Genomic DNA, 19,733 nt, shown 5'->3' on the forward strand with positions numbered 1-19,733 from the left:
TTATTCTTTTTTGTTTTTATTGAGATGGAGTCTCGCTCTGTAGCCCAGGCTGGAGTGCAGTGGTGTGATCTTGGCTCACTGCAACCTCTGCCTCCCAAGTCCAAGCGATTTTCCTGCCTCAGCCTCCCGAGCAGCTGGGATTACAGGTGTGCACCACCATGCCCAGGTAGTTTTTGTATTTTTAGTACAGACAGGGTTTCACCGCGTTGGCCAGGATGGTCTCAATCTCTTGACCTCGTGATCCACTCGCCTCGGCCTCCCAAAGTGCTGGGATTACAGGCGTGAGCCAACGCACCCGGCTGCTTTTATTGTTTAAAAATACAATAGGAGCCAAAAAGTTGCCTTGTGAGTCTCCTATAAGATGGAATGAATATATTCTATTGTTGTCCTAGGTACAAATATATTCATTAAACACACCTTGGAGGCTGAGCGTGGTGGCTCACGCCTGTAATACCAGAACTTTGGGAGGCCGAGCTGGGTGGATCACGAGGTCAGGAGTGCAAGACAAGCCTGGCCAAGATGGTGAAACCCCGTCTCTATTAAAAATACAAAAATTGGCCAGGCATGGTTGTGGGTGCCTGTAATCTCAGCTACTTGGGAGGCTGAGGTAGAAAATTGCTTGAACCCGGGAGGCGGAGTTTACAGTGAGCTGAGATCATGCCACTGTACTCCAGCCTGGGTGACAGAATGAGACTCTGTCTCAAACAAAACAAAACAAAACAAAACAAATCTTAGAATTTTGCTGCTTTCTGAGGTCAATTCCTCCTGTTAACTGTTAGGTTTGTTGTCCTACTTAATAACTTACTATAAATTAGAGATTTTAGCAGTGAAATTATCAATTTAGAATCAAAGTTCTGAGCACTTGGGAGAAATATGAAGATTATCTTCTTCCAACATCCTATCCAATATGGGGTTTGCCCCTCACAAATCTCTGTAAATGGCCAACTAGTCTTTGTTTATATACCTCCCATGACAGGGAACTCACTATCTTATGAGGCATACATTCAATATTTAGGTTTTTTTAAAAAAAAAAAAATTCTTCACATAAAGAGCCAAAGCCACCCTCCCTGTATCTTCCATCCATTATTTTGGGATTCCTTCTAGAACAGAGGTTTTCAGGCTGTGTTTTGAGGAGCCCTAGGGCCCTGCCAAAGGATCTACCAGGATCCTTCCCACTGCAAACTCAGCAACTCTGCTGTTTTCTACACATGGGGTTCGAGTTAATATTTCATTTAGAAAAGGATTGTTCTGCTAAAGCACATTGGAAACCATTGTTCTAGACTTGCCCAGGTTCCATCTAATTGCAATACGAAGGAGAACCCTTAAGGCAGGGTTACAGTGTGATCATTTCTGCCATCAAAACTATTTGAGGAGAGTTAAAGGCAGTAGTCAGAAATGCAGATTCATAGGCCCTTGCCAAGCCTAAAGACTCAGAATCCCTAGGGGTGATTACTTTCCAGGGTAGTTTCTATGTCCACTGTTTCAGAGCAACTGCACTAATGCTCTTGCATGCAGTTCTTAATCACCCTATGTGCTCTTTTTTTGATTATCCACATATCATGCTTATATACATTTAATGAGAACAAAAATGTCACCTCATTTGGCACATGAATGATTAGAAGAGTGATTTAAGGATCAAAATAATGTGAATCTGAATAGATTACAAACCTTAATTAAATACAATAATCCCTGTGACTTTTTAAGTGTCTACTTACCATTCAAATCGAGGAAGAGAACTGGTATGTGGGTTTCCATTCCAGGAGGTGGGATCCTAAATTTAATAATGACATTTAATCATAACAAAATATGTATTTTACATCTTGTTAGCTGATAAAACACCACAGAGCTGTGGAAGCAAAGAGAACCATGGTGGAGATGCAGTTTCCACTAATGAAATACTTTCATATTTCTTGACTTCCCTGCAGACATAAATCATGGGAATTATATGACTTATATAAAAGAACTTCCAGTTATATGAGTTACATGTAATTAATTGAAACAAAGATTATTTTAAGCCTTTCTAAAAATAATTCCCATGAGAGGTAAAGGGAAGGGGGGATGTTGTTAGGGTGGTAACGGGACAGGATCAGAGCCTAGAGGAAGTAAACAAAAGCTCAAAGCTCAAAGGACAGAATGAAAGATGTGTGAAAGGAGGGAGGGTTGTGTACAGAAGAGACCAAGCAGTGTTTTATCAAAAACTGGCCCAGGGACGGGAGTGATGGCTCATGCCTGTAATCCCAGCACTTTGGGGAGGCAAAGGCAGGAGGATGGTTTGAGGACAGGAGTTCAAGACCAGCCTGGGCAACACAGGGAGACTTTGTCTTATAAAAAAAACAAAAAAACACTAGCTGGGTGTGGTGGCACAGGCCTGTGGTCCCAGCTACTTGGGAGGTGGGAGGATGGCTTGAACCTGGGAGATCGAGGTTGCAGTGCACCAAGATCGTGCCACTGGTACTCCAGCCCGGGAAACAGAGCGAGACCCTGTCTCAAAAAAACAAAAAAACAAACCAAAAAACCCAACTTGCCCAGCTGCATCAGAACCACCTCAGAGGCCTCTTAAAGTGAAGAGTCCCTTTAGAAATGCAAATTCTTATTTAAAAAAATAAAAAAAGAAGAGTCGTGGGTCATTCCTTTCTCTTCTGAATCAAAATAACTAGGGATGACACCCAGGCCTACATGTTACAAACACTCAAGATGATCTGAAGTTTGAAAACACTTTACACGAGACAGACTGAAGTAAGGAGACGAACTGTCTAGAGAGGGCTTTGAGGGCCAGAACAAGATTGGGGTGAGTAGGCTGTCTATAAGAAGTGGCTGGCAGAATTACTGCAAGAGACCTACAGGATTCCAGCACAACAGCAGGAACTGCAGGGAGAAACATCAGGTTATAAATTATGTGCCTGCAGATTCAGAGTTTCTAGTTTCAGAAAACAGACCACGAAACTGATTACTTTTCCATTTATCATTAGAGATGCAGGTATTGTCACTAATGTTTCTATGCCTGTTCAAAAAAGACTATCTGGGCATGTACATTGTGTTCAAAAGGAATCTGATTTCTCTTAAATGCCCTGGATATATTACAATAAAAATGAGAATGAGAATAAGCAGCAGCAGCAGCAGCTAGGATTTAACAAATGGGTATTAAAGGTATTTTATACACATTACAATATACAAGATAATATTATCATATGTAAGGTATTTTATATACATTATCTCTAATTCTCACAATACCACCAAAAAAATAGCTCCACTAATATATTTTCTGCCCTCTTCAAATACTTTCCAGCCAAGATAAAAGAGCTTCTGGAGATCAGGGAATAATGTCCAAGTTGCTTATGCAGAGGAATAGAGGAGTGTGGTATGTGATTCCTGGCCAGGTAATCAATGCTCTCTGGCTTCCTGTGGGAGAAAGTTGGCTTCAGTGGGGAAGGAAAAAAGGGATGGAAGCACTAGAGATGAGTGGACATTCCCTAAGCAGTTCAGCTGGTTGGCATTTTCTGTGACAATCCTGGAAAGTCTCTCGCACGGCTCTTGCCACAGGTGACCTGTACCATCTCCCCAGGTCTGCACAGAAGGGAGGGCAGCCTTACCAGTCGGCAGGTGCCCCAGGAATCCCACTGCCTGGGGCCGGCACCAGCACAGCATTCCTTTCCTCAGTCAGCCCTACCCACTGCTCCACAAGCTGGGCTTCCCGCTCCACATCGTCCTCTGTTTTCTCTGCAGAAAAAAATGAGGGGATCAATGCCAACAAGAGAGAAAGTATGACTTCTCAGTTTACAACGAATACATTTCGGCCTGGGCAACATAGTGAGACCCCATCTCTACCAAAAAAAAAACAAAAAACAAAAAACAATAGTTGAGCAGGGTGGTGGCATGCATGCCTGTAGTCCCAGATATTCAGGCAGCTGAGGTGGGAAGATCACTTGAGCCTGGGAGGTCAAGGCTACAGTGAGCTATCATCACGTTACTGTACCAAAGCCTGGGCAACAGACAAGAGACCCTGTCTCAAAAAAACAAGCAAACAAAAACAATAAACAGATTTCATTCAGTGCTATCTATAAGTGGCTTAACCATCCACTATGTCCCTAAAATGGATTCGAGTCTTTGAAGTTCAAGCAAGAGCATGCATAGGGAGCTGAGAGGGGCTGTGACACCAGTTTAAGGAACTGTAAGCCAGAAATAGCAGAAAGAGCATTAGAACAGCAATTACGAGACTTAGGTTATTTTACTGGTTCTGTAATTTGGGGAAGTTATCCAACAGATGAGTCTCCCTAACCTGTCAAACAGGGATAAAAGAAGTCATGTCTACTTCATGTACTTGCTGGAAGGATCAAATGAAATACGGATGTGACACTGCTTTATAGAACTATACATGATGTTACAAAGACAGGATTAAAACACACCATAGGCTGGGCATGGTGGCTCACGGCTGTAACCCCAGCACTTTTGCGAGGCCGAGGTGGGCGGATCTCCTGAGGTCAGGAGTTCAAAACCAGCCTGACCAATATGGTAAAACCCTGTCTCCACTAAAAATACAAAAATTAGCCGGGCGTGGTGGTGGGCGCCTGTAGTCCCAGCTACTCAGGAGGCTGAGGCAGGAGAATTGCTTGAACCCGGGAGGAGAAGGTTGCAGTGAGCCAAGATCATGCCACTGCACTCCAGCCTGGGCGACAGAGGGAGACTCCATCTCAAAAATAAAAATAAAAAAATAAAAAACCCACCATATACCTTACTCTGTAAAATCACCTTTATCTTCCTCGAGGCTTATCATGAAAGGGATTTTATCTGATATACTTTGAAATCCTCTTATTCATAATTCAACTCTGGGGCTCCCTGGGTACAGTCAAAGTGAGTTTTCATTAGCAGCCTGAGCACACCCACAAGGCGACATCACATGTTGAGCCAAGATGTTTTTCTGAGGGAGACTTTCTGCTAGCTTCTACATGAAATGGATTAACATGCATGATGTGTGTGTTCTTTGCTGCAGAACCAACCACTGTGAGTGGACCATGATGTCTGGATGAGAGACTAAGGATTTTAAGTGCATATTTCTACTCTAGAATCCAAGTGGCCACTGCTGGCATAAGCAAGCTGCACCCTTGGAGCTGAGTGGCAGTGAATGGAGTTGCAGGGGCCACCCTGAACCAGCGGAGTGCATGGCAATGGCCCAACAGTGGATAGGTGCTGACCTGCTAAGTGGTTTGGTTTCAGAAGTGACCCTTCAACTGCTGTATGTCCTAGGTCCTGGTGCCTAAAGTACCTTGTATTGACATACTGGTATTGATCACATTTGTGTTCATCAAAACAAAACCTGAATTTGACATTTAATGTCACAGTTTTATGAGATAACTCTGAGTTTTATGAAAACTTATTACTTTCAAATTTGGAGGCTTCTTAAACCAACAATGTATAATATGATTGACTAATGTCTATAATTGTTACAAGTTCACAAAACTAAACAGGGTGGGTGCAGTGGCTAACACCTGCAATTCCAGCAGTTTGGGAGGCTGAAGTGGGAGGATCACTTGAGTCTGGGAGTTTGAGACCAGCCTGGGCAACAAAGTGAGACCCCATCTACAAAACATTTAAAAATTAGCCAGGTGTGGTAGCTTCTGCCAGTAGTCTCAGCTACTCAAGAGGCTGAGGCAGGAGGATCTCTTGAGGCCAGGAGTTAGAGGCTGCAGTGAGATATGATCCTGCCACTGCACTCCAGCTTGGGTGACAGAGTGAGACCCTGTCTTAAAACAACAACAACAATAACAACAACAACAAAAATAAGATACTACTGTCCAGTTAGGGGAAGAAAACAACCTACTGCCATTGTGTAAAAGTGAAAAAGCTACTCCCCAAAAAAGAGTTTGATCTCACATACCTGTTTTATTGCTGACTTTTTTTATCTGTTCATCCAAGTATTCTCGTCGTTTAATGAGTGCATCTGACCACCTCTCCCTTACGCAGTTTAAGTCTTCTTCCTAACATCAGGGAGGGAAAATATTTTCCTGTAGACTGCACAGACAACGATTTCTTTCTTTCTTTTTTTAAAAGATGTTTAACTAGGAAATTTTTCATTAGGAAAAGTTATTGAACATTGCTGTGTGATTAATATGCAAGAAAGCAGAGAGGCCTCAGTAACACTGCATGTTGATCAAGGATGCTGTTACCCAGAAATCGGAGCCCCTGGATCTCCAAAAGGATAATTATACTTAAAAGCGAGACAAGCTCAAACTATACCAGCTGTCAGATTTTTTTTACGATGAGTGTATGTATATTTAAATCGTAGCTATTCATTGCAGGATTTGTGATCCCAAACAGAAGGACAGCATGAACAGAGCCCATACCGAGTAACAACAAATGGAATGGAAAATGACAGGCATTTTCATAGCTCATAGTTCAGTGGTCTGATAACAGATTTTCTGAAATGCAAAGAGTAGGTCAGCAGAGAACTTTTCAAACTTGCCACAAACATTTTACTTCCAACCACCACCATGAGGCTAACCAAAAATCTCCCATGCAAACCCAACATGCAGTCAGCCATGCTTTAAGAAATCCCCTAGGCAGCCATTGGACTGCACTGTGAAAAACGTGCCAGGAAGCGCACAAACAGCCGCAGGACGTTAGTCAATGGCATTGCTGAGATTCAAGGGGATACTGATATTTCTCTTAAAGGTTTTTCTTCGTGGAATTATGAGTAGGGAAAGAAAATCCATCAATTCTATTAAAAATGCTCTTTGACTTGCCTAATTCTAGTTTAAGACTTAAGACGTTACATCAAGAATAGATCCCTTGGACCTCTGAAACTTTACCAACAGTGTACCCACATTTTTTTTTTCCCCGAAACAGAGTTTCGCTCTTGTCACCCAGGCTGGAGTGCAGTGGCACAATCTCGGCTCACTGCAACCTCTGCCTCCTTGGTTTAAGCGATTCTCCTGCCTCAGCCTCCCGAGTAGCTGGGATTATAGGCATGCGCCACCACGCCCAGCTAATTTTTGTATTTTTAGTAGAGATGGGGTTTCACCATGTTGGCCAGGCTGGTCTCGAACTCCTGACCTCGTGATCCGCCCGCCTCGGCCTCCCAAAGTGCTGGGATTACAGGCGTGAGCCACCGCGCCCAGCCACTGTACCCACATTTTACATGTAGGAAGGCACACTGGGAAAATATCCTTTGAAGATGTGTGTGGAGAATCCGTACAAAGACTGGGAACCAAACCCAGAAAGCTTCATCTTGGTTTGCTGCTTTGACCATTTCTACATAACCCCACACTCCATGATATCAGGCCAGTCAGTGCTGGCTAGGTACAATCTCAATTTGCACATCTATATATTTTTTCTAGATTTCCAACCATAAAAAGCTGAGATTTAAATTCTATAGGTTATGGAGAACTAAGTGTGACCCAAATGAGAGAAGAAAGCTGGCTAAACAAAACACAATTATGTGCATAAAATGTCTCCAATTTTCCAATTCAGCAAAAGTCTTGTAAAGTAAACTGGCATATTACAACACTATTAGCTCTTGGATGTAAGGAGCAGAATGCACTTTAGCATGGGAAAGATAACAGTCTATCTAAAAGATTATGGATGGATAACTGCAATATTTTAAGATCATCCATTTTTAAAATTAATTAATTAGTTAATTAATTTGTGGGAGACAGGAGTTTTATTATTACTCAAATCAGTCTCCAGATCATCCATTTTAATACAGTGATAATGATCTTGCTTAGCAATAAGCCAGTAAATCGAGATGGCATAGCAAAAAGGCAATATTTAGTTATAAATTTTGAACTGACAAGGCATCTATAGAAATAATATTGTGTTTGAATACATATAAAGCAAATCAAAAGCAAGTGAAAAACTGCATATTCTCGCTCTAGGGCCCTCCTTCCTCCTGCCTGGCGTCTACTTTGCGAATGCTGGCAATTAGCAGTAGCTGTGCCCCATGCCACAGGATTGACAGCAGTAGCAATACCTGATAACTATCCATATCATCACCATCCTCATCATCTCTCTGGTAGGAAAAAATAAACACAAAGGACAAGCATTTTGTTTTTCAAACCGCATACAGGGAAAATAATTATTTAAGCTTAACACACATTAAAATGGACAGGTCACATAACATAAGCAAAATAAAACACTAAATTGAATCTCAAAAAAGGTAAAATGGATTTAATGCACTTGTCTATAAAGAATTTTTCACATAAAGAGTCACTGAAACATAAAAACTTGGCTGGGCTCATGCCTGTAATCCCAACACTTTGGGAGGCTGAGGCAGGAGGATCTCTTGAAGCTAGAAGTTCAAGACCTGCCTGGGCAACATAGCAAGACCCCATCTGTACAAAAAATTTTTAAAAATTAGCTGGATTTGGTAGTGTGCACCTGTATTCCCAGCTACTTGGGAGACTAAAGTGGGAGGATCACTTGAGCAGAGGAGATGGAGACTGCAGTGAGCTCTGATTACACCACTCCACCTCAGCCTGGGCAACAGAGCAAGACCTTGTCTCCAAAAAATAAAATAAAATAAAAATAAGAAATCTCTTAGCTGGAGATAGGAACCAACATAATTGGGCTAGGCCTTATACCACTGTCATACAGACAGCTGATATGTATTTTGGGGTAGACTATTTGACTGAGATTTGAGATAGGCTTAGGAAGACAGAATGGCTAAACTACAGGGAAGATTCTCTTGCCCAATCTCAGTTTGAGCAATGAGGCAACTAAGCCTTAAAGGATGAAATGATTTAACGTTAGGACCACGCAGATAATGGCAGGTCAGAACCGTAAGCCATGTCTGAGGTCTCCAACCTCAGCCGTCTTCCCTGATGCAATCATCCCAGGGGAAAGCTGGGGCAACCTCAGGCTATATACATACAAGGGTCTGTACTACACTGTTGAAATAAAAACAACAGCATACTATTTGGAATATAGGGATTGGTCAGTACTCTCTATTGACCATAACAATCACTTGAAAGAATCATAACTGTCCCAAACACAGGGCAACATTGTAAAATAAATAAATAAAGTAACAATTTTTGCAAAAACATTTGGCAAAACAAAGTAATCACGTTGAAAACAAAAGGGTCTTGGTTGAAAAAAATTTTCCTTAGAAACGAGAACCTAGAATCCCTTAATTTAGATTTATGACTAAAAAGTGCTTTAAGAATATAGTCAAAATTATTTTCATATATACTTCAAAATGAACTGCTTTTTTTTTTTTAGTTTGATAACCACCATTATCAGTTATATGACTAACTTATTAAATGTAATCCTAATCCTGAAGTAATTTATCTTGAACTAATGCTTCCTATTCCTGTAAAAGAACAAATGGCTCTAATTTATCATAACTTTTTAAACTACGGAGGTAGTTCTATTAACTGAAAACTGGCCTAAGCATTCATGACGTAAAATTGTTGCAAAATCAGCATATTGTGCATTGGTTTCAGCCACTGCATGAGAATAATTTTTTTTTTTTTTTGCATCAGAGTAATTCTAAAACACTGTGTCAACAACAAAAACACGTAACAGACGTGACCTGGAACATGGCAGCAAAGAAAAAAAGAAGCCTTTAAAATAGTTACAGTTCCAATTTTAAGCACTATGCTCTTAGAGAGCACATAGCACTGGGGAAAGGCTAATATTTTAAAGTTTACAATTTGACAAAAATCAGTTTTAACTCAGAGGTAGAGCTGTTTTTAAAAAAATGCTAATAGTTGCTGGGTGTGGTGGCTCACACGTGTAATCCCAGTACTTTGGGAGGACCAGGCAGGCGGATCATTTGACGTGAGGAATGCGAGACCAGCCTGGCCAACATGGTGACCCGTCTCTACTAAAAATACAAAAATTAGCTGGGTGTGGTGGTGCGGGCCTGTAATCCCAGCTATTCGGGAGGCTGAGGCAGGAGAATCGCTTGAACCAGGGAGATGGAGGGTGCAGTGAGCCGAGATCGTGCCACTGCACTCTGGACAGAGAGAGACTCTGTCTCAAAAAATAAAAATAAAAAAAAAGTACTGAGCGCGGTGGCTCACGCCTGTAATCCCAGCACTTTGGGAGGTCGAGGCGGGTGGATCATGAGGTCAGGAGTTCAAGGCCAGCCTGGCCAACATGATGAAACCCCTATCTCTACTAAAAATACAAAAATTAGACAAGCGCATTGGCAGGTGCCTGTAATCCCAGCTACTCTGGAGACTGAGGCAGGAGAATCACTTGAACCCAGGAGGCAGAGGTTACAGTGAGCCAAGATTGCAGCACTGTACTCCAGCCCAGGCGACAGTGAGACTCAGAAAAAAAAAAAAAAAAAAAAAGCAGCAAATAGTTGATCCTTGGAATGTTCTTCAAATGAGAACATTTAGTTAGTTGATGACCCATATACTTATACTGCAGGTCACGGTTTGGAGCACACAGCCAATGTTTTTATTGAACACCAGAGATTTATTAAGCCACAAAATTTTATTGTGGACAGGGACCTCAGAGGATTATTAAGTCTACTTCATCATTTTGGAGAAAAGGGGAACTCAAAGTTTAAATTATCCAGCCAAGATAACCACTTAGTAAAGCTCAACTAGACTTAAGAACCCAGGTTTCCTGACTCCAAGTCTAGTGTTCTCTTTCGACCGTGCAGCCACGTAGAAGTTGATGGCTAAGTGAAGGACTGAACTGCTATGAGAATACCTACAATCCCATTTTCTGCTCCACGGGCTGCACACACACAAGGAAAAGTCTGGTGGAGAGCCCACCAAACCACAGCAGCCCTGTCCTTGCACCTACACTCATACTCTGAATGAAGTGTGGACAGATGTTCCGAGCTAGAGGGAATTTTGGGCTTGAAGAGGGAAGGCAGTGTCTGACAAAGCTATTACTGCCTTGAAGTTCAATAGTCTGTGCACTGACTTTCAGCTTTCAGAAGAGATTTTGCCTGAAAGCCAGGAAGCCAAAAGGAAACTAAGATAGAAGAAAAAACATCCTCAAGATTGGCTGGGCTTAGACTCAGACTCCACAGAGAAATGTTTTCTCCTTGGCACGATAGGGAGAGTGCTCCCAATCACATATGGCGGTGAGGCAGGCAGATTTAACAGTGATTCTTCCCAGTTCCCAATTCACATCTGGTAGTAAACTGGGGACTCAATGAAGCACATGCATTTTTTTTTAGGCTACTAGGGGCCAAGATCCTAATTTTATTTTTTTTGAGACAGTCTTCCTCTGTCACCCAGGCCATAGTGCAGTGGCATGATCTTGGCTCACTTGCAGCCTCTGCCTCTTGGGTTCAAATGATTGTCACGCCTCAGCCTCCTGAATAGCTGAGACAACAGTCATGCGCCACGACACCTGGCTAATTTTCTGTATTTTTAGTAGAGACGGGGTTTCGCCATGTTAGTCAGGTTGGTCTTGAACTCCTGGGCTCAAGTGATCCTCCCACCTCAGCCTCCCAAAGTGCTGGGATTATAGGCATGAGCAACCGCGCCTGGCCAAGTTCCTAATTTTAGAGATTCTTTTCATGGAGTACTGAATAGTTCTGACTGATAATATGATCAATTCTTAGAGGTTTTCATCTTTTTATTTTTAAAATGAGAATATAATGTTTAGATGAAGATTTAATGAACAAAAATGATCAAAAGGATAAATTTTAACAAAAAAAGAAGTAAAGCTTTCAAAGAGCTGGTTTATTATGACAGTGTATAAAAATAATTTTACACTATAAATAAAAGTGGCCAGGCGCGGTGGCTCACGTCTGCAATCCCTGCACTTTGGGAGGCTGAGGCAGGAGGATCACTTGAGTCCAGGAATTTGAGACCAGTGTGGGCAACAGAATGACACACCCTTCTCTACAAAAAATAAAAGAATCAGCTGGGCGTGGTGATGTGTGCTTGTAGTCCCAGCTACTTAGGAAGCTAAGGTGGGAGGACTGTTTGAGCCCAGGAGGTCAAGGCTGTAGTAAGCCATGATCACACCACTGTACTCCAACCTGGGCAACAAAGCAAAACCCTATCTTTAAAAAATAAAAAACACACACACACACACACACAAAACCCAAAAAGTGGATCAGGTCAGGCAGTAATGCCAAAGATATAACATATTTTGGGCCAGATATAAAATAAAATCTGCCTAAAGTAAACGACTACTACAGCATTAGGATGTGTGTGTTTATAAATAAAATTATTATTAATCGACACTAAGCAAACAGATTTTAAAGCTAGAAAAAAGGCAATGGATGGAAATGTGAACTGGGGGAAGATCTACGGTTAAGGCAAGGAGTTCTGTTATATTCGCAAAGAGGTCCCCATTGGACATCATTAAGTGCCTTATTTCTGCATTAACCAAGCTTTGTTAAATACTATTTCAAGTCTGCTTGTCTTACCTGGTAACTGTCCAGCCCTCTCTGGAGTTTGGTGGACCTGGCAGTTACACAGCCGATGGATACTGACAGGATGGCTTCAACCATAAGTGGCAGTGTCCCTGAATGCTGCACAGGTTTCACCGTGACTTGCACTCTACGGGAATGACCCTGAAGAGGGTGGAGAGGGGTATGGGTACCAGGAATGATAATGAAGAGGAACGGGATAAAGAAGTGGAAAAGGATTAGAGAACAAAGATACAAATAGTTAGAAAATCCCCAGAAACAATGTGTAAGAGTGGAACAGAGAGAAAACATTAAAAAAAAACCCAAAACAAACTCAGTACCTGTCTAAGTTGAAAGATGCCTCCTGTGTTGACGTCTTTTGCCTGATGAAGTTCCACTGCAGCATACTCCCCTAACTCATTCAATTCTAATATGGAGATCCACATTTCTATTCTTCGCGTTACTTCATTCCACCTGCAGAAACACATTCCAACAAGCCAGAGCGTCATCATCCAGGGACACTGTCAGTAATAGTAATAAGCCACCATTCACTGAGCACTTACTAGGTGCTAGGTAGGCACTGTGCCATGTATCTCATATAAGTTACTTCCTTATTTAACTCTCAAAACCACCCTGTGATACTGTTTCTTTTTATTTATTTTACTGAGGTAGACTGAAATGTCCACATCTTGAGTATAGAGCTCGATGAGTTTTGAGAAATGCACATATGAGTGTAACCTGCCCTATCACCTCAGAAAGTTTGCTCATACCCGTTCCCATTCAATCCCCACACTCCTGTAGCAACTGTGTAACTCTCACAGATTAGTTTTGCCTGTCCTAGAACTCCAAATAAATGGAATCACACATTATGTATTCTTGTGTCTGGCTTCTTTCATTCAGCATAATGTTTCTGAGATTCATCCATATGGATATAAACAGTCTTTTTCTTTTTTAATGCAGAGTAATACTTTATTTATGAATAATACCAATTTATCCCCATTCACTCACTGAAGGATATTTGGGTTATTTGCAATTTGGGGATACCATGAATAACACTGCCATGAACATCGTATAGGCTGGGTGTGGTGGCTCACGCTTGTAATTCCAGCACTTTGGAAGGCCAAGGCAGGTGGATCACCTGAGGTCAGGAGTTCGAGACCAGCCTGGTCAACATGGCGAAACCCTGTCTACTAAAAATACAAAAAAAAAAAAAAATTATCCAGGCATGGTAGCACACGCCTATAAGCCCAGCTACTCAGGAGGCTGAGGCAGGAGAATCATTTGAATGCAGGAGGTGGAGGTTGCAGTGAGCTAAGATCGCACCACTGCACACTCCAGCCTGGGAGACAGAGCAAGACTCTATCTCAAAAAAAAAAAAAAGAACATTGTGTACAATTCTATTTGTGGACTTACATTTTCATTTATCCTGGGTAAATACCCATGAGTGGGATTCCTGGGTCATAAAAGAGGCAAATGATCAACTTGATAAGAAACTGCCAGTCTTCCCCCAGATTGCAGCTTGTGTATTCATTTTCGTAGTGGTCTTTTGATGAGCACATGCTTTTAATTTTGATTAAGTCCAACTTAAACAATTTTTTCTTCCATGGTTAGCACTTTCTGTGGCCTGAGAATATGTGACTATCTCAAAAATCCTGTGTTCTTCTGTAGGCATTATAGTTTAAGCTTTTGTATTTAAGGTTATGTATGATTCATCTCAAATTAATTTTTGTATATGGTGTGAAGTAAAGAACAAGGGTGATTTTTCTCCACATAGAGATGTAGTTGTTTCAGTCTCATTTGTTGATAGGACATATCATTCCCCATTGAATTTCATTGGTGCCTGGTAGTTTCTTTCATCATTCTCATTTTACAAAGGAGGAAACAGGCTCAGAGAAGTTAAATAACTTGTCCAAAATAACGGCAGCAGTCCCAGATTTAAAAGCCTGTCTTCTTTTTTCTCTTTCTTTCTTTTTTTTTTTTTTTGAGACGGAGTCTCACTCTACTGCCCAGGCTGGAGCGCAGTGGCACAATCTTGGCTCACTGAAACCTCCACCTCCCGGGTTCAAGAGATTCTCCTGCCTCAGCCTCCTGAGTAGCTGGGATTACAGGCGCGTGCCACCACGCCTGGCTAATTTTTGTATTTTTAGTAGAGATATGGTTTCACCATGTTGGTCAGGCTGGTCTCGAACTCCTGACCTCAGGATCCGTCCGCCTTGGCCTCCCAAAGTGCTGGATTATAGGCACGAGCCACCGCACCTGGCCATTCTTTTTTTTTTTTTTTTAAAATGATTTTATTTTTTTATAAGCAGCCTCCTAGGCCAGAGTAGGTTCAGAGACTCTGCTCAAGTCCTAGTCTTGACCTTGTATCTAAAGTTCACAGCCAAGTACAAACCTGTCATGCAGTGTTCTTGTCTTAGCATGAAGAGAATCGACCTCCCAGATGGAGCTGCCATTTCCAGCACACCGGTGGCCCCACACTTCAATGGCCAGTGCTCCATCTGAAATGAACTCCAGAAATTCTTCTGTTACATTCACCACATAGTCCTGGGATAAGTGGGGGAAAGCACAAGAATTATGCTTAAAGGAGTCTGTGAAATTTCCTTTTGACCTTTCAACTGTTGTATTTATTTTAGAGTATATTAGCCTGATCTTGACCTTAAATCCATCTCTTCTGTTTTACAGAAAACCATAAAGAACCACAGAATGTTAGATCTGGAAAGAAAATTGGGAGGTAATTTAACTCAACCTGTTTCTTTTTTTTTTTCTTGAGACAGAGTCTTGCTCTGTCGCCCAGGCTGGAGTGCAGTGGTGCGATCTCCACTCACTACAAGCTCCACCTTTCAGGTTCACGCCATTCTCCTGCCTCAGCCTCCCGAGTAGCTGGGACTACAGGCGCCTACCACCACGCCCAGCTAGTTTTTTATATTTTTAGTAGAGACGGGGTTTCACCGTGTTAGCTACAATGGTCTCGATCTCCTGACCTCGTGATCCACCCGCCTTGGCCTCCCAAAGTGCTGGGATTACAGGCGTGAGCCACCATGCCCGGCCTCAACCTGTTTCTTGCATCAATAAAGAAAATGAAGAAAGCAAATTGTCCAAAGTCATACGGTTTGTTAGTTGCAAAGCTGAATCTACATTGTCTTACACTTGGTTCACTCTCAGTTCCACAGGACCTCTCTGATTTTCAGCTGGCATAGACTAACTCAATGAACTGTTCCTTGCCATGGCTTAGGAGAATAATAACAGAATTAAATTTTATATGGTTATCTTCATGATTTTATGCTCTTGCTCTTAAGCTTTACTACCCTATTTCCTCTTTCTAAAACACAAACAGACTGGGCAAGGTGACTCACGTCTGTAATCCCAGCACTTCGGGAGGCCAAGGCAGGAGGATAGCTGGAGCCCAGGAGATAGTGATCAGCCTGGGCAACAAAATGAGATCCTGTCTCTACAAAGTAAAAACTAGCCGGGTGTGGTGGTGCACGCCTGTAGTCCCAGCTACTCAGGAGGCTGAGGCAGGAGGATTACTTGAACCCAGGAGTTCGAGGCTGCAGTGAGCTGTGATTGTGCCACTGCATTCCAGCCTGGGCAACGGAGTGAGACATTGTCTTTAAAAATAAAAACAAACCCAAACAGATGATTGTAAGGAAATGAATACTGAACTGACTGAGATGGGTGGCAAATCACCCAGAAAAATGAAGTAGGCAACGAACCAAGCTAATTTTCTTTCCATTAGTCTCTCAGTGGAATCTCAGGTGAAGACATCGCTTGTGACTCTAATTTGCAGAAACAGTTGTGCTATATTTACTTAACCATATAGTATCTGCTTTTTAGTCTATTTTATTTGAAGATAGACCCAGAATTTAAGAAGAAAAAGAAACTTCATGACAATCTATACATTTTAGAGATGAAAAAACTCCAAGATCACAAGAGATCCAAAAAACTCCAAGATCACAAGAACCCAGAAGCTCTGGGACTAGCATTTATTAAAACAGCTGTTAACCAGGACACAGTTAAAATTCAGATTTCATCTTTCTAAACAAGCAGCTTTGTGGATTCAAAGAAAGATGGGGAATATTTAAAAGAATATTCAGAGAACAACAATAAAAAATGATTAATAAAGATTTTGAGGAACAGACTTGTTGAATACAGATAAATGTAGGCTATTTGTTTTCAGAAAAAGAAAAACTTGACAGCCCTTACCTATGTGAAATTTTATAGGTGGTGATATGGATTAGTTTTCTAAGTGTAGAACCAGAAAGAATAAGCATGATTTGCAAAAGAAGGGGTCTTGAGTATCTGTGAAGGGTTGTCTAAGGAAAAACAAAACTACAGACAGGATGGAGCTGGTCTTTCAGAAACGACTTGTCAGCAGTCCTTGTGAAAGCCAGGAAGAGTATATGACGTCTCAAAGGAGATCCAACCACATTCACCACAAATTCACCTTTCCTTTTTTATAGTTTCTCATATAACTTACGAGAAAATCTATATGAAACATATCATATCACTCATATGATACATTAGAATGTAATGCTATATTCATAAGAATCAGATGTATAGCAACTTACATGTTAAGATGTGCAAATTCTGAAATATGTATAATATGATCCCACTTTTGTATACCATTTTTAAAGAACTTATGTGTGCATGATGTAAAAGGGTGTATGTACATATGTTATGACACACATATAAAAGATGTAGAGCATAGAAAGTAGTTTAATGAAATACGTAGCAACCTGTCATTGGTGGTTTCTATCTTTGGGGAACAAGACTGTTGGTAGAGATCTTTTAGATTTTATTTTAAATATTTCTAAACTATTTGCATTTATAATGAGGTACATTTTTGAGGTTAAAACATCTAATAAACATATTATACTTAAAACAAATGCTTGTGGGGACAACTGATTGTTGAACTGCACCAATTTCTGCTGCTTCCTACACAGCTCATTTGGTAACAGCATTTGTACCTTACAGTGGGAGAAGGTCACTGTGTACTGGGCATCCTTGGACTGTGGTGAAGGCACCTCGGGGTCCACCACCGGGGCAGCCACCGTAGACTCACACTGGTCCCAGAATGTGTATTGACAGAAGACAAAATTTGAGAGGTTTAAGGGCAGCCCTGTTGCTTCTTTAATTTTTACCTGAAGAGATAAACAATACAAATAAAACTCCAATAAACACTAAACATTCTTTTATTTCAGCTACCTCAAATTTAACAGTAAGAAATGAAATAAATTGGTCATCCATTTGACATCTGAAAATATTATTATCTGACACTGTGACACTAAGGGTTGTATCAATAATGAAATCTGTACCACAGTTCTGTAACTATAGTGTATAAACTTGGCAACAAATACACACATTCCTGCAAAAGCTTCCTAATGACTGAGATGCAACCTTTAATAGAAAAACATAATTCACTAAGCAACATACACTTCTTGCATGTCAAATACATAGATACTTTTGAAATTTGATGCAACTGTCATCAGAAAGTGTGCTATATTTCTGAAAACAAAGTACTGTCCACCATTGTATCTGCTGTTACAAAATTCAACTTTTACTACCCTGGATGAAAAACTCTCATAAGATTTTTTGTAAAATGGTTTTGCATGAAAAAGGTCACTTATATGAGCCTCCCATCACTGTCCTCTCACCCGACATGTCAGCTTTTTGACTCGGTGAATGATTTCCCCGCTGCTGTCCATGACTTCAAGGCTCCCACTTTCACTGGAATTCTCCGAAGAGTCATCCTCCACCACACGCTCTGGAACAGCTCCTGTAACACGCATCACTTCCACGTGGAGACGCCCTGCAACCTGGGTCAAGGAACCAGAGCATCTTAGAGTGAACAGACATCCTGTGGGCAACCTCGACCCAAGACAGACGTGCCTTCTACAGTGAACCTGGAGAGGGGCTCTGCAGCTGCTGCTTGATCGTCTTCAGCAACGGGAGCCCTGCTATCACCAGAGCAGTCCATTCCACCACTTGCCCCTGTGATCATCCTGCCTTAGTGTGAGCCAAATTTGCCTCCCTGCAACTTGCCTTCTGGAGTCATCCTCAAATGTATCCTTCCACAGGACAGCCCAGGAATAGCTTAAAGGTAGCTCTCACATTTTACTTGGAGTCATCTAGTGTCCATGTTTGTTTGTTTTTTTTTCCAAGATGGAGTCTTGCTCTGTCATCCAGGCTGGAGTGCAGTGGCATGATCTCAGTTTGCTGTAACCTCTGCCTCCTGGGTTCAAGCGATTCTCCTGCCTCAGCCTTCTGAGTAGTTGGGATTACAGACGCGTGCCACCATGCCCAACTAATTTTTCTTTTTTTTGAGACGACGTCTAGCTCTGTTGCCCAGGCTGGAGTGCAGTGGCGTGATCTCGGCTCACTGCAACCTCCGCCTCCTGGGTTCAAGCGGTTCTCCTGCCTCAGCTTCCCAAGTAGCTGGGATTGCAGGTGCCTGCCACCATGCCCAGCTAATTTTTGTATTTTTAGTAGAGATGGGGTTTCACTGTGTTGGCCAGGCTGGTCTCGAACTCCTGACCTCATGATCCACCCACTTCGGCCTCCCAAAGTGCTGGGATTACAAGCATAAGCCACCGTGTCTGGCCAATTTTTGTATTTTTAGTAAAGACGGACTTTCACCGTCTTGGCCAGGCTGGTCTCGAACTCCTGACCTCGTGATCTGCCTGCCTCGGCCTCCCAAAGTGCTGGGATTATAGGTGTGAGCCAACGTGCCTGGCTATCCATGTTTTTAAAAATATATTCACTCACATATTCATGTGAGTGAATATGAAATGCTTCATTCACTTATTCATTTGACCAAACAGCTAGCTCATGAAATACCAAAATAAAAACACAGGTTCTGCCATCAGGGAACTCACAGTAAAGGGAGGCAAGACAGAGAAGTAACTCACTAACAGGCCAGGCGTGGCGGCTCAAGCCTGTAATCACAGCACTTTCGGAGGCCGAGGCGGGTGGATCATCTGAGGTTAGGAGTTCAAGACCAGCCTGGTCAACATGATGAAACCCTGTCTCTACTAAAAATACAAAATAATAAAAAAAAAATTAGCCAGGCATGGTGGGTCACACCTGTAGTCCCAGCTACTTGGGAGGCTGTGGCAGGACTGCTTGAACCCGGGAGGCGGAGGTTGAAGTGAGCCGAGATCGCACCACTGCACTCTAACCTGGGTAACAGAGTGAGACTCGGTCTCAAACAACAACAACAACAACAACAGCAACAAAACTCACTAATAACAGCACAGAATAGTTGTTATAATAGATATATGTGCAAGTTGTTATGGGATAAACTTATCCACTAACAAATATTTACCAAGAACTAACTGTGCCAGGAACTGTGCTATGCGCTGTGCATCTAATAGCAAACCAAATTGACAAGGTTCCTGGGCTGGCGCAG

The 19,733-nt window shown here is 41.9% G+C and overlaps 1 protein-coding gene across 7 annotated transcripts in view; it reads right to left on the bottom strand.

Moving 5' to 3' along the window:
- The window catches only part of KIF13A (kinesin family member 13A), a 234,154-nt gene that overhangs the window by 22,288 nt on the left and 192,133 nt on the right, over positions 1-19,733 (bottom strand). For 4 of the 7 annotated variants that reach the window (XM_054490482.2, XM_063665846.1, XM_054490483.2 and 1 more), the window contains exons 21-29: positions 17,980-18,141; positions 17,293-17,466; positions 14,718-14,869; positions 12,667-12,799; positions 12,344-12,490; positions 7,964-8,002; positions 5,873-5,972; positions 3,591-3,717; positions 1,716-1,771 (exon numbers count right to left, since the gene is read on the bottom strand). In XM_054490482.2, coding sequence (XP_054346457.2) covers positions 1,716-1,771; positions 3,591-3,717; positions 5,873-5,972; positions 7,964-8,002; positions 12,344-12,490; positions 12,667-12,799; positions 14,718-14,869; positions 17,293-17,466; positions 17,980-18,141 — 1,090 coding nt within the window. The remainder of the gene's footprint in view (positions 1-1,715; positions 1,772-3,590; positions 3,718-5,872; positions 5,973-7,963; positions 8,003-12,343; positions 12,491-12,666; positions 12,800-14,717; positions 14,870-17,292; positions 17,467-17,979; positions 18,142-19,733) is intronic. The other 3 variants (XM_063665845.1, XM_054490485.2, XM_054490484.2) reach the window with 1 other exon arrangement.

This window comes from Pongo pygmaeus, chromosome 5 (assembly GCF_028885625.2).
Source record: "Pongo pygmaeus isolate AG05252 chromosome 5, NHGRI_mPonPyg2-v2.0_pri, whole genome shotgun sequence".
NCBI classification, from domain to species: Eukaryota; Metazoa; Chordata; class Mammalia; order Primates; family Hominidae; genus Pongo; species Pongo pygmaeus.